A 14,262-nucleotide genomic window follows, 5' to 3' on the forward strand; every position below is an offset into this window, starting at 1 on the left:
CAAATTGAATCACTTTGGAAAATTGGCCATTGAAACTAGCCCTAATGGTAAACTTTTGACATGAACAACAGCGAACGTAGCAGGACTTGATATGACTTGGCGCACCACTTAATGATAATAAGACTCCTATCAGCTTTCAGCAGCAAAGCTAAATGAAGATTAGAGATGTTACAATTCCCATTAGGATAATAAAAAGCAGAAACATTATTAACAGTTACTACTATCGTTTAAAATTTTAACTATCGTAAAACTGCGATTGATTACTGCACTTTAAAAAACTTACAATGATACTGCTCATACTGCACGATACTGGCCGGTGTTGTGCCAGATTTTGAATCCTGACGGAAACTGTTCCCTGGTGCGGAAGCGTGTATGAATGAGGAGTGGGTACACTTCCATGTTGGCCAGCATTGACAAACTTTTTTTGGGCTGCTGCAGTTGGTCATCTTGTTTTATTGCCCCTGACTTCCGCGAACTTACCCCACCGTTATTACACGGCGACAGGTGTGGAAGCCTGCTAAACACGCTGCTCTTCTTTTCTCCTTAGACTAGCATGATTAATGGCTAGCCACAGTGGGAACTAGATTCTGGAGACACTTTTGTGATGTGGTGTCCAATTGACAACTTCCTGGCTAAACACAGAATGAGCTTGTTTTTTCCATAACCCCGAAAAAAACCCGGAAACATTTGAGCAAAAAGGCATCATGTAATGACAGAAAGTTTAAATGTGTTAATTAATAACTCATAATAAGAAGATGTGTGTTTAGATACATGTACGAGTTGAACATGTTGAAGTAGCAAAGCCACAAATTTGTGCGCATTATTCTAATTTGTACTTGATTTTGTGTGTTTTTCTTGCTGATTTATATACAGTATTTATTTATAAGCCACACTTGTGTGTCAGAAAACATTAAATCACTTTGCAAAGCCACTTTTTTGTTATGTACCTCATTATTTACATCTCTCACAAACATTTTAAGGTTTCCAGTTAGTGTAACTGAATGTGGCGCACCGCCATGGCAAATTTATAATCGCAACACCTTGAAAATAAGGTGTTTATGTAAAAACAAATTCAAGAAATATAATGAATTGTAGCCTCCAAAAGAAGTCACTCAAAACCTGGCGCAGTTATTAACTTTAAATGCCAATCATGTGCTGAGAACTGGCACAATTACAACAGGTTTTACTTCCCAAGCAAAAACTTTTGTCTCCAATCTACAAAATGTGCAAATATCCAAAACTTAAACTTAAAGTACCCATGATTGTCACACACACAATAGGTGTGGCGAAATGATTCTCTGCATTTGACCCATCACTCTTGATCACACCCTGGGAGGTGATGGTAGCAGTGAGAAGCCGTGGACGCGCCCAGGAATAATTTTTGGTTATTTAACTCCCAATTCCAACCCTTGATGCAGAGTGTTAAGCAGGGAAGTAATGGGTCCCATTTCTATAGTCTTTGGTATGACTTGGCCAGGGTTTCAACTCACAACCTAGCAATCTCAGGGCGGACACTCTAACCACTGGGCCACTGAGAGGACGGTGGTGTCTTTTAAGGAGAGAAAGTCCAACCGGAGCAGCAGCACGAAGCAAGTGCTGCAGCTCACCTGTTTTGTCGCACCTATCAAGGCACAGAAGTAGAGTCTCTAAACATGAGCACATTCTATTGTCCATCCATCCATCCATCCATTCCTACCCGCTTTTCCCGTTCGGGGTCGCGGGGGTGCTCGTGCCTATCTCAGCTACAATCGGGCGGAAGGAGGGTTTACACCCTGGACAAGTCGCCACCTCATCGCAGGGCCAACACAGATAGACAAACAACATTCACACAAACATTCACACACTCGGGCAAATTTAGTGTTGCCAATCAACTTATCCCCAGGTGCGTGTCTTTGGAGGTGGGAGGAAGCCGGAATACCCGGAGGGAACCCACGCAGTCACGGGAAGAACATGCAAACTCCACACAGAAAGATCCCGAGCCTGGGATTGAACCCAGGACTGCTCAGGACCTTCGTATTGTGAGGCACATGCACTAAACCCTGTCCACCGTGCTGCCCACATTCTATTATAACACCAGAAAAAGATCCTATATTTGTTGCTAGTCGTTTTAATAAAAAAGCCACTAAAAGTCTCTACACAATTGAAGAATTCTCAACAAAGTATATTGCATAATAAGCAGCAACAATTAAAAGTGTGGCAAAATTATATGAAATATATGTTAATGCGGGCAGCAGGGTGGAATAAGGGTTAGTGCGTCTGCCTCACAATACGAAGGTCCTGAATAGTCCTGGGTTCAGTTTGCATGTTCTCCCCGTGACTGAGTGGGTTCCCTCCGGGTACTACGGCTTCCTCCCACTTCCAAAGACATGCACCTGGGGATAGGTTGGTTGGCAACAATAAATTGGCCTTAGGGTGTGAATGTGAGTTTGAAAGTTGTCTATCTGTGTTGGCCCTGCGATGAGGTGGCGACTTGTCCAGGGTGTACACCGCCTTCCGCTCGATTGTAGCTGAGATAGGCACCAGCGCCCCCCGCTACCCCACAGGGAATAAGCAGTAGAAAATGGATGGATGGATATGTTAATGCTAATCAATAAAATGACATTTGTTTTTAAAAATGTATGAATACATTCTTTGAGGCTTTTTAAAGAAAATCATATCATCATAGCAAATTATGCAAATAGATCTCGTAAAGGGCCCCCATCACTCCCCCAAACCACGCCCCGACCGTCACAGTTATCTTGGCAATCTAGGGGACAACCTGAAATAATACATTTAGAAGACAATACCTGGAATTGAGGGCTTTTCTGAGTGATTTTTTTGCTGAAATGTAAAAGAGATTAATTAGATTTATTAATCTTATTTTAATCTTTTTTTAACAACACTACTTATTTTTTATCTCTTGTTGCATTTAACAGCTTGTATTAGTGGTCTTCAACAGGGTACTGTGGGGGTTGTGAATTTGTTTTTTTAAGATAATTTTTTGATAGTCCCACCACATTTTTTTTAACAATTTGAATGTCTTTAAATACACATTGTCATTAATGCAACACACTGAAGTAAACAGATACATGGGCTTTTAACAATAGATTTGCTCCAGAACTCCAGCACCAATGCCAACCTGTGGGAACTCACCAAACAAGAACCAGTGGAATTGCAAATCAGGAAAATAAAGTGGAGCTGGATAGGCCACACACTCAGAAAACCCAATAAATCAACCACCAAACAGGCACTATCATGGAACCCACAGGGAAAAAGAAACAGGGAACAACTTGGAGAAGAAGCACGGAGATGAGGGCTGAGGGGCTGTCATGGCAACAACTCGACCAAAGGGCACAAGACTGAAAGGGATGGAAGGCTTTCGTCGACGGTCTATGTTCCACAGGGAATACTAAGGCATAAGTGAGTAAGTAAGTAGATAAGTTGCTCCAGAACTAGTTGGAGCACATGTGACAGAAGTCTTTGTGTTCCACGTGTGTGAGTTGAGGCAGCCAGCAGGACTCAGAAATCTCACACAGTTGCTACACTGAAGAGATTATAAAACTGTCACTTTTTTGTTAACTTCACAGGTTTTGTTATCCCTCCCATGTAGCTGTGTGCCATGAAAGTGAAAATGAACAACACAATAAGCTCAGAAGTGATAAACTGCTACAAAAAGTTTGTTCCTTATTTTCTGACTTTTTATGAAAGTTACAGAGATCAATGAATGGATGCTGTTACATGATCTGGTGGGAGAGGAAGAATTGATCTTTGCTGACTGGCCTGGGATAATATTTTAAGAAGGTAGAAATGCCTAAAAGACAACAACTGGGGTTAAAGAAGGTACAGTACAGTAGACATGACTACTGTGACGCGATGGTGAGAGAGATATGTTGGATATAAATAATTGTATCAGAAAAAAAACGTCTTACATGAGGGATTTATCTTTTTTTTAAATTAAATTATTGCATTTAATGTATTTGTGTATTTTAAATGTTCTTCGTTGGTTTTGTGTAAGAAAGGAATAAGATCTGACTTACACTAAAACTTATCACTCATTGTGAGAGGGACATATGATTGTTGTACAAAAAAAGGGTTACTTTGGACCAGTTTAATTTAAAACAAGGCTGAAAGTTTGGTAACAAGAAGTAGTGCGAACACTACTCTTGCTATTTCACTTCACAGTTAATATTATTGATCAATGAATTATAACTTATAACCGAGTAGCAGGCAGCACGGTGTAACGGGGTTAGTGCAAAATGGTTGTTTGTAAATCTGTGGTGGCCCTGCGATTATGTGGCGACTTGTCTAGGGCCTTCCGTCCGAATGCATCTTGGATAAGCTCCAGACACCCCCGCGACAACGAGAGGGACAAGCGGTAGAAAATGGATGGATGGAACTGAGTAGCATTACATGATCACTGCAACTGTTAAAAAACACACTGAGCGAAGTTGTACATGTTTTTCTTTTATGAATGGAAGCGATTGTTAGATTCGTCGGGTTCACATGATGTCTTCACAGCAGCTACTGTCAATCACTCCAGTTTGCTCACAGGCTATGGCGATACAATACATTCAAAACAACCACTTAAAGAAAAACTATAGAGAACTAAAGGATAAAAAACATACAGTAAACTAGGCGTGTCAAACGTACGGCCCGCGAACAGGTTTTATCCGGCCCGCGGGATGAGTTTGCTAAGTATACAAATTAACCTGAAATTTTTGAATGAAAGAAACAGCTCTTCTACATGTGTCTACTGGATGTTGCAATAGCAATTCTTTGTATCTCTGTAGATCAGGAGTCGGCAACCCGCGGCTCCGGAGCCGCATGCGGCTCTTGGATGACTCTGATGTGGCTCAGCTGCATACTTCCTGACCCCCCCCCCCCCCATTTTACCGGGAGGTTATCCAAATTTCAATGCCCCTCCCAGAATTCTCCCCAGGATAACATTCTCAGATTTTCACCCAGACAACAATATTGAGGCCGTGCCGTGATGGCAATGCCTTAAACGTCCTCCATGTCGTAGCGTCCGTTTTAATACTATGCTATCTGAGTGCCGGCCTGCCAAATCTGGTGTGCGGCTGCTGACTCAACGCACAAGCGACTGCAAGGCATAGTTGTTCAACAGCCATACAGGTTACACTGAAGGTTGTGATATAAACAACTTTAGCACTCTTACTAATATGCGCTACACTGTGAACCCACAACAAACAAGAATGACAAACACGTTTCGGGAGAACATCCGCACTGTTTGATGGGGGTTTGGTGCTAGCAGGTGTATAACAGAGCCCAGAAGAGTCAGGGATGCATGGGATTCTGGGTATTGGTTATGTTGCTTTTATAATGTGTTACAGTGCGGATTTTCTCCCGGAAAAACTGAAATTGTTGGCAAATGTGATGTTGTCAAGCGGCATACAAATAAAAATCCCACTAATATTACATTTTCATATTACGGTGCGGCCGTGTGTCTGAGACCTCTGGTTAATACATAGCACAAAGCAAAACAAAACTTTGTACGCTGTGTTATTTCATTTTAAATACCAAAAGAGTCCATAGTTTTCTTTATTTTGTGAAACGGGTCAAAATGGCTCTTTGAGTGGTAGAGGTTGGCGCCCCCTGCTGTAGATGATGGTACACATGTACAAAATAAATCACATGTATATCAATCGAGGAAAATGATCAAACTACATGCATGGCATACTGTAATTTTGATATTTTTTTTATCTTGATGGATTGAAAATGAACACCATTGAGTTGACTGATGAACATTATCACATCATTCATTCAGAAAATATAAATAATGACAAATAAAAATAGAATACTATTAACCGCAACATGTAAGTGTAAAAAAACAACATTATGATTTGTACATTTTCAGAATGTGCTTCTTCTATTTTTAAACACAGAAAACAATCTGAAGGCGTCTTTATTTTTAAGTTATCGTGCAGGGATTTTACCAGTGGCCCTCGATCTAAAATGAGTTTGACACCCCTGCATCAAACTATAAAGAATAAATACACTGGTCTCTTGTTTATCGAGGCGAAGTGGTTCTGGCTTCTGGTCATTTTATCAAAATTTGACGGATGAAAATCATGGAAAAAAAGCTTTTAAATGTTTTAAAGTTCATCCAAAAGGCTGTGTGGATCGTTGAAAGGAGTTTTGAATCCAAAAGAAAAGACAGATTGTGCCTTGACTCATATCCAGAGGAAGGTTTCCATTGTTCTGGACTATCTTGCCAGTTGTGTGAAAAGTAAATCAGTAGGCTTGCACAATTGCAGCTTGAAGAGGTTTGTGTACGCGTTATTAATCGCCTTTAATATACCTGCTTTATTCTATTTAATCTCATTTGTATTTCGTTCAGGAGTCCGAAATAAGCCGGCATTCTACATTTCCTTAACTACCTTCTTAAATAAAGCTGGGGGTTATTTTCTAGCATCAATGCAGTTCAAAATGATTTGTTCTTTTAATTTGTGTAGCAAATAAACATTCTCCTTTCATTACAATTGTTGCTGTTTTTATTTAATCGTATCTGCTTCTGGGTTGTATCCCGCGCGATGGGACAGCCGCATGCATGACACTAAGGGTCCTCTCCTGCCGCACACCCCGCCTAAAGAGATCTGGTTTCCAATCGCATAATCCAGGTGTTTTACTTTTCAAAAAACGAACAGGTTTGGTGTTTCCATGGGCTGTAGGAGGCTTATTTAGAGCCAAACTATTAGAGAAGTCGGACTAATTTAGTGCATGGACACATACTGAGTGACATGACACTGTGCTATATACTGCCATTGTCATTATTTTATTCCTCATTGTCATTATCAATGTGCACATGAGACTTTTGGTTGCTGGAAGGGGCCCCTCAAGAGGGATTCCGACAGTGTATTTGACATTACTCTGATATTGTTATTGTATTTTCCTGTGATAGAATCACAAATTTGTTGATGCTGTTAAATTTGAGTAATTTCAGGGGGGCCTCTTTCAGCTGGGGGTCCTCGGCCATTGCGTAGTTTGCGACAAGCCTGAGCATAGGTGTCAAACTCAATCACACAGGGGCCCAAAATTCAAAGCACCCTTTAGATCGCGGGCCGAACCGGATTAAATGATGCACTTAATCCACCCCCCCACACGACTGATTAACATAAAATTCACATGGTTTAGTGAACTTTGCACAAATGTGAATATTATTTTAAAGATAAAGATATTTGCCAGTCATCTGTGGTTGCATATTGTAGCTTGGACAAAACGCGCAGCCAGTGATTGTGTTTTCATGTGGTCAGACTTGTTTTTAAACTCCACTTGTGTCGCTGGACTTTTTTTCTAACACTGACGCGGAGGAAATGCTTATTTTTTTAAATATCTGCATTAGCGTTTCTTCGATCCTGCTTGAAGGGCTCTATTTTCCAACATTCTAAGAGCCCATTAATGCATTGTGACTGGTGAGAAGACTGAGCGCGGGGAACACATAATGGAAGATAATATGGGAGGGAGCCGATTGGTGTGCACGCTAAAACGGCTGTTATAAAGTGATAGTTGCTCGACCAACCTTCTTTTCAACAGGACAAAAGATACCATATTTTATATGCACACAAAAACAGCATAATCCTGGAGGGTTGTAACTTCAGTCGAGATGTCGGTAGACAAAGGCATTTCCAGGAGAATCCGCAAAATTTGGAAGAAGAGTTGGCTAATCTGAGAATACATCGGAGAAGCAAGTGTTTCCCAGCATGCCTTGCTATAGTTACAATTATCACTTTTGACTGCGTTTTCATGCATCTTTCAAGTGTTATTTTGCCCAGACAAGGTTGAATAGACAGAGTGGTGTTTTTTTTAGTCGTGATAATCAAATGATTGTTATTCTTGGTGGTAATGTGACACTAAGAATGATTCATGCAATTCATCCTATTAATAACACTGCAGCCTCTGATTTTAAGTGCATGTCATACAATCTGACAGTTTATGGCATTGTGACAACGGAATAGGTATGTAAAGGTTGTGGAAGTTCCTGATTGAAAATCACCAGCATGATGGTGGTATGTTAAACATGACGTGGTCCTGATACCGATAACTAATTCATTTTCTCTCAGGTTGTATTTATCTTCTTTTGTTGATAAGAATTGTTGTATGATCTTGAGTAGCAGGTTGTAGTTTGCTTTGTGCATAATTTTTGCAGTTTACAAATTCACTTCATTGGTGAATTTCAATATTTGTAATTCAATAAATAAAAGTTTGAATGTTATCTATATCCAACAATATGTATTATTCTACCTGACCTCTTTTGTAACACGGTTAGTGACTGAATAGACTAGAATAAAAAGTACTTTATTGATCCCTGGAGCGTAACTTTGTAGGTATTTCCCCAAATTCATATTTTGCTTCATTCATTATTAAAGTATTTCTTGCCACCTTATGTCGTATATTTTATATGAGATTTCCAGTTAATTTCATTATAATTTTTTACACCCAAAAATTGGATTTAATTTACTCTATTAATGTCTATTCTTTCCATTTGTATTTGAATGTCTCTTCTACTGTTACCAAATTGGATTGTTTGACTTTTACTGAGATTCCAAGATAGCCTGCTTTTGTCAAACTGTCTCTTAAATTCATTAATTTATTCTGTTAGTAGTTGAATTAGCTTCTGTGTGTTCTCTCCTGAACAAAAAACTATTGTATCGTCTGAGAATAATATTAACTTTAAGTCTTCTGTAACTTTACAAATGTCACTTATATAAAGATTGAACAATGTTGGTCCCAGTTTTGATTCTTGTGTTACGCCAAATGATGTATTTTTACCATATTTTTAAGTAAATGTCAGACCAATAGCAACATAATGTTCAATGTGGCACTGATGCTATGGTTAATTTAGCGCCAAACAACATCAGGGATTTCCCAAACACCTTTATTAAGTGTGTCTAATGCTGCGGGTCAAAATTGTATTTAAAAATACGGGAAATTTCTTGGGAAAAATGGTCTAAAAAAAGGGACGGGCGTTTTCCACATCACAATAATTCGCTATCTACTTATTTTTATACAATGGATTTAATACACAGTAAGATTTCTTTGTGAGGAACCCTGAAATAATAATATATACTAAATGCTGGTGTCATATGCGTAAATATTATACCTGCTGCTGTAGTTCTGTTGTAGTTGTAAGAAGAAGGAAAAAGACTAACGCAGATTAAAAAAAAAAAAAGGCCGATACCGATATACTTTAAAATGCCAAATGATATGTGTCCCGGCCAATAATCAGTTAATCTCTGATTTAAATATTTTAAAAAATCTCAAAAGTACAATTCTGAAACTAGAAAGGAATTGCAATAAAAGGTTTACTTGTATGCAACATTTCATAATAACAAATTACATTAAGGTATTGTTTCTTCAGGTACAAAATAACTGTAAATATGTAAGCTATTCTTCTGGAACTCTTATTTTGTTAGCGCAGTCAGACAGAATGTTACGAACACCGATTTTATCATGAAGGCCGGAGGTGTGCACTTGTTTGAGTGCAGGGAGTAAATAAACGTACATCCGGAGTACAGCTGCTGTCCTGTCTCCAGCAGTGACCTTACAAGACTCTCATTTACAAACATAAACAACACAAATGATAGATTCAGTCAGATGTTTGCATTGCATGATCATAACGTAGTGTGGTTCACTTATAGAGTACAAACCGCACAAAGCTTTGACTACTTGCCAACAAAAGTTGTGAAAGCTTCTATTACTGTATATCAGAGGCGCTCACACTTTTTCTGCAGGTGAGCTACTTTTCAATTGACCAAGTCGAGGAGATCTACCTCATTCCTATTTATAATTAGTATTTATTTATTTATGAAAGAGACATTTTTGTTAACAAGTTAATGGTGTTTAATGATAATACAACCATGTTTAACACACATAGATTCCTTTCTTTCATGAAGACAAGAATATAAGTTGGTGTATTTGATTCTGATGACTTGCATTGATTGGAATTAGACAGTGGTGCTGATAACGTCCGCATTTTCAAATGGAGGAAAAAAAAGTCCTCCTTTCTGTCCAATACCACAAGAAAGTGGTTGGATTTGGCATCTCATTTGTCCAACTTGCATACTCGTTTTTAAATACTTTGTTATGAGAGTAGCATATGTGTGTGGCCCTTTAATGTCTGGCAGCAGGTGAGTGACGTCAGTGAGTGTGCGGGTGGGCAAGCAAGTGAGAAAGCGGTCGCTGAGGGTGGGGGAGAAATACATTGGCATCAAACTCCGTAGCTTGCTAGCTTGTGCACGCTAGCTTTCTGAGACTCTTATTTTGTTAGCACAGGCAGGATGAAACAGGTCTTTTATGGTGAAGACAGGAACTGTGCAGTCGGTCTTTAGAGTTTTGACAGTAGGTACGGAGTCTCTAGAAATAAAATGTGTTTCTCTGCGTCCGCCCTGTTAGTGATTTTTTTCTTAAATATGAGCTCGCAGCAGCCAGCGTCATCTCACAAGATCCTCGGGTGCCGAGAATGTCAAACAACTGACGAAAGTGAAGTCTTGGTATGATTGATGATTGCTCATTTTTATGTATATTTTTTAATGCCTGGCTTGAGATCGACTGACACACCCTCCGAGATCGACCAGTCGATCGCGATCGACGTGATGCCCACCCCTGCTGCATATCTTAATGGCCCGCAGAAAATCGGGTGACAATATTACATTAGTAAGTCTAACACTTTATTTTGTTTTGCCTGGGAAGGCTTCCTAATGTAAGCATAATCAGCAGGACTGCTGTTGCTGCTGCTGCAACTATCGATCAATCAATATTGCAAAATTCAAAAATATTTTGATCCAAAATCGATCAAATCGCTTATTTTATCCAACTCTACTTGTCAACGTGGAGATGTGTTATTGATGAAGCAGGAGTTAAATGGTAAATGGTAAATGCATTATAATTGTTTAGTGCTTTTTTACCTTCAAGGTACTCAAAGCGCTTTGACACTATTTCCACATTCACCCTTTCACACACACATTCGCACACTGATGGCGGGAGCTGCCATGCAAGACACAAACCACGGCCCACCAGGAGCAAGGGTGAAGTGTCTTGCTCCAGGACAAAACGGATGTGATGAGGTTGGTAGAACGTGGCAATTGAACCAGGAATCCTCAGGTTGCTGGCACGGCCACTCTCCCAACCACGCCACGCGGATTTTAAGTTTAAGTGCGTCAAAAAGTTGTTTTGTCAAAAATTGGTCAACTTGATAGTCGCGGTGAAGATAGCCTCAATTAGCTGCAAAGTTTTTGTCACTCTTAACTCTGAAATGGAAGTCCTGCTTAGTGAACTTTATCGATCACCCCAACAAAATAGTGGAAAATGAGACAATACTACAAGAATTTGCCTTAAAAAAATGTTCAACTGCAATGCAGTAAAGCAGCAATATTTGAAGTGCAACGTGGCAAGGGACAAGTGCAGCGTACTTGGGATGAACATCAAGTGAAAACTGTAGTGCTTTACAATGGCAAACGAATAGCAACGTCTTAACGCTCCAAACACAGAAATTATCCAAAACCAAAAAGAGACACACACACCATGAGACAGATGCAACAAGAAAAGGACCAGATTGTCCACAAGACAGATGCAAAGAGAAAATGACCCAACTGCTCACTGCCAATGTACTGCACCATTGTCCTTGCAGATTGCCTTACCTCAAGCCTTGATAATACAGTCACTATTGTCCCCGGCAGGACTGGAGAACATTTTTTTTATTAAAAGGTCAAATGTGGGAAAAATATGGAAAAACATTTAAGTGGAAGAGTGACTGCAAGAAAAAAAGGACAAAATACAACAGGATCCCGTGAAACGTGAGGATTGACCGTCATAGTTGTTTGTGCGGTTTAGGTGTTTCGGCATATGCAGCATTTTTCTTTGCATGGGTTTGATCTTGCAACGTTTTTAACATTCCTGTCAACGCAAGGGTAGTTTTCCATAAGGGAAAAAAAGATAGATGTTTCTTCTTGCTTTTGTTTTATGGTTTTCAGTTTTGAAACGTTTCTGTGTTTGGAGCGTTTGCTCCTTATGCCCACCGTAGAAAAGTGAGTTTCATGTCTTCAACCATTCCTTTTATGGACAAAGGCACAGCAAAGAAAGTACACATTCACGGAACACACTCTCAATACAATAAATGAGCATGCTTCGGATTAAATTCATTTTCCACCATTGAACAACCAGCAAGTTAGTGACCAATGGAACCCAACAGAGAAATGTTTTCAATGACTGCCAACTTGCAACCCTGGAAACAGCAAATGTTTCAATCCTGATAAAACATGATCTTCTTTTTACATTAAATATAATTTAACTTGGATTCTGCCTTATCGGGAGCCTCCATCTCTGAGTCTGCAGTAACAGCAGTGATAAAAACAGAAGTATAAAGAATGATCCACGATGTTTGTGATACTTCTTACTGAGCTAACTGACACACCACTTTTGATAACTCAGTGTGTTGCTGTTGTTTTTAACCTTGACAGGCGACACAGTAAATGAACACATGTATTCATCAATTTTCTTTGGCTTGGACAAAGTACCACTTAGGGAAAGTTGAGATAAAACATCCGCAACACGAACTTCAACCTAAATCTACCGCCAACACGCTTTTCATCGCAATTAACAGCCCAGAGAAGCAACTGGTTGACAGAAATGCAAGTTGTCCAGCTTTTTCTTTACCTTTTCGGCTGCTTTTTTCATCGGCTCTTGCCAGGTCGCCGATGAGCGAAATAAAAGAAAGGAAGAAGAGCAAACGTCCACATGTCGCTGAAGTTATGTGGCTATTTTTCTGCCTGTGTTTACTGTACATCCCTGTAAGCCTCGGTGCCTCCGCCCGTCCTCCCTCGTCGTCCTCGCCGTTGTTCAACTCAGCCTGGCCGCCGCGCTTCTCAAGCTAGCAGTCATGAGAAATAAAAGCATACGGTTCCTGTTGGCGCCTTCAAAATAAAACTAGCCTTCGCCCCGATTCCTTTGATGTAACGTCAAACTGACATGAGTAGGGTTGGGCGATACGCCGATAAGGCAACATTGTGGTATATATACCATATTAAGAAAGTGTTGTACCGTTGTCCTGCACAAGCTACAAAGCCATACTGCTGACACTGATACCGATACAATTTTGTGCCTTTTATTTGTATACTCAAAATAACACACGATTAAGATGATAGATTATCCACAAATGTATTTGTGAATAACTCAACAGTACAAAATACATTTCCATTTTTCTCAATTAATAATTTAAAATTATGTTAATAATAATAGTGATAATAATAAAAATAATAGCAATAATAATGTGATGAGGGCGACTTGTCCAGGGTGTACTCCGTCTTCCGCCCGAATGCAGCTGAGATAGGCTCCAGCGACCCCCCGCGACTCCAAACGGGACAAGCGGTAGAAAATGGATGATAATAATAATAATAATAATAATAATCAATATAACATTGTATTTATACAATTAACTTTACATTATCTAAAAGTGATTAAAAAAGCTTTAGCTTTTTGTAGCTGTCAGTCTGCTCCTTTCATATGTTGTTTATCCTGCTTTTCAACTTTTGCTATATTTACAGTATGTATTTTATTGCTTTATGTATATTCTTTTTTTATCCCTATTACAAAATAGAGACCTACACAGAAACTGAACACATTCTCACAACATTTGAATTATTGAAAAATTGTTAGAAATTATTATTTTTCAGTAATTGCTAAAATTTGGAGAAGGGTCAGAATTTACCAATGTTTTCTTCTTCCTACTCCTTTTCAGTAAACACGCTATGTTCCTTAGTGTAACTTGTTAAACGTGTCTGACACAAATAAAACCATTGCATTAATCACTATACGTAAAAAATAAACTGTCATAAAATAGGCTCCAGCACCCACGTGACCCCCATAGGGACAAGTGGTAAAAAATGGATGGATGGATAAAAGAACAATTTTTTCCTCCAGGCTATCAAGCTAATGAACGCTGAGAAAAAACTTTAAAACTAATCTGTGACTGCAAATGTACTAACTCATGTTCACGTCATCAACTTTTTGCTTTTTGCTCTATTCACCACAACACATTTTTTTTTTTTTTAGCCTTGCACGTGTTAGTTATTTAAGTGCTTGTTTATATTTTCAGTCAATCGTTAATATTTATTGTTTACGCTGAACAAAGAGAGCGCAGTCTAATAAGTCAAATTCCTTGAGTGTTAAACATACTTGGCCAATCAAGCTAATTATGGTTCTGAGTCTGATTCTCAAAACTGCACACAATAATATAGGACAATGTAACAATATCCACAAAATAGTCGCTGA

At 39.2% G+C, this 14,262-nt stretch overlaps 1 protein-coding gene across 2 annotated transcripts in view; it reads right to left on the minus strand.

The window, feature by feature from the left end:
• The window catches only part of adam19a (ADAM metallopeptidase domain 19a), a 128,185-nt gene extending 115,319 nt beyond the window's left edge, over nt 1-12,866 (minus strand). Inside the window, exon 1 of one of the 2 annotated variants that reach the window (XM_061912414.1) lies at nt 12,649-12,866. In XM_061912414.1, coding sequence (XP_061768398.1) covers nt 12,649-12,778 — 130 coding nt within the window. In that variant the 5' untranslated portion in view covers nt 12,779-12,866. The remainder of the gene's footprint in view (nt 1-12,648) is intronic. The other variant, XM_061912415.1, reaches the window with a different exon arrangement.
• Between the last annotated feature and the right edge of the window lie 1,396 nt (nt 12,867-14,262).

Source organism: Nerophis ophidion, linkage group LG10 (assembly GCF_033978795.1).
Source record: "Nerophis ophidion isolate RoL-2023_Sa linkage group LG10, RoL_Noph_v1.0, whole genome shotgun sequence".
Lineage (NCBI taxonomy): Eukaryota > Metazoa > Chordata > Actinopteri > Syngnathiformes > Syngnathidae > Nerophis > Nerophis ophidion.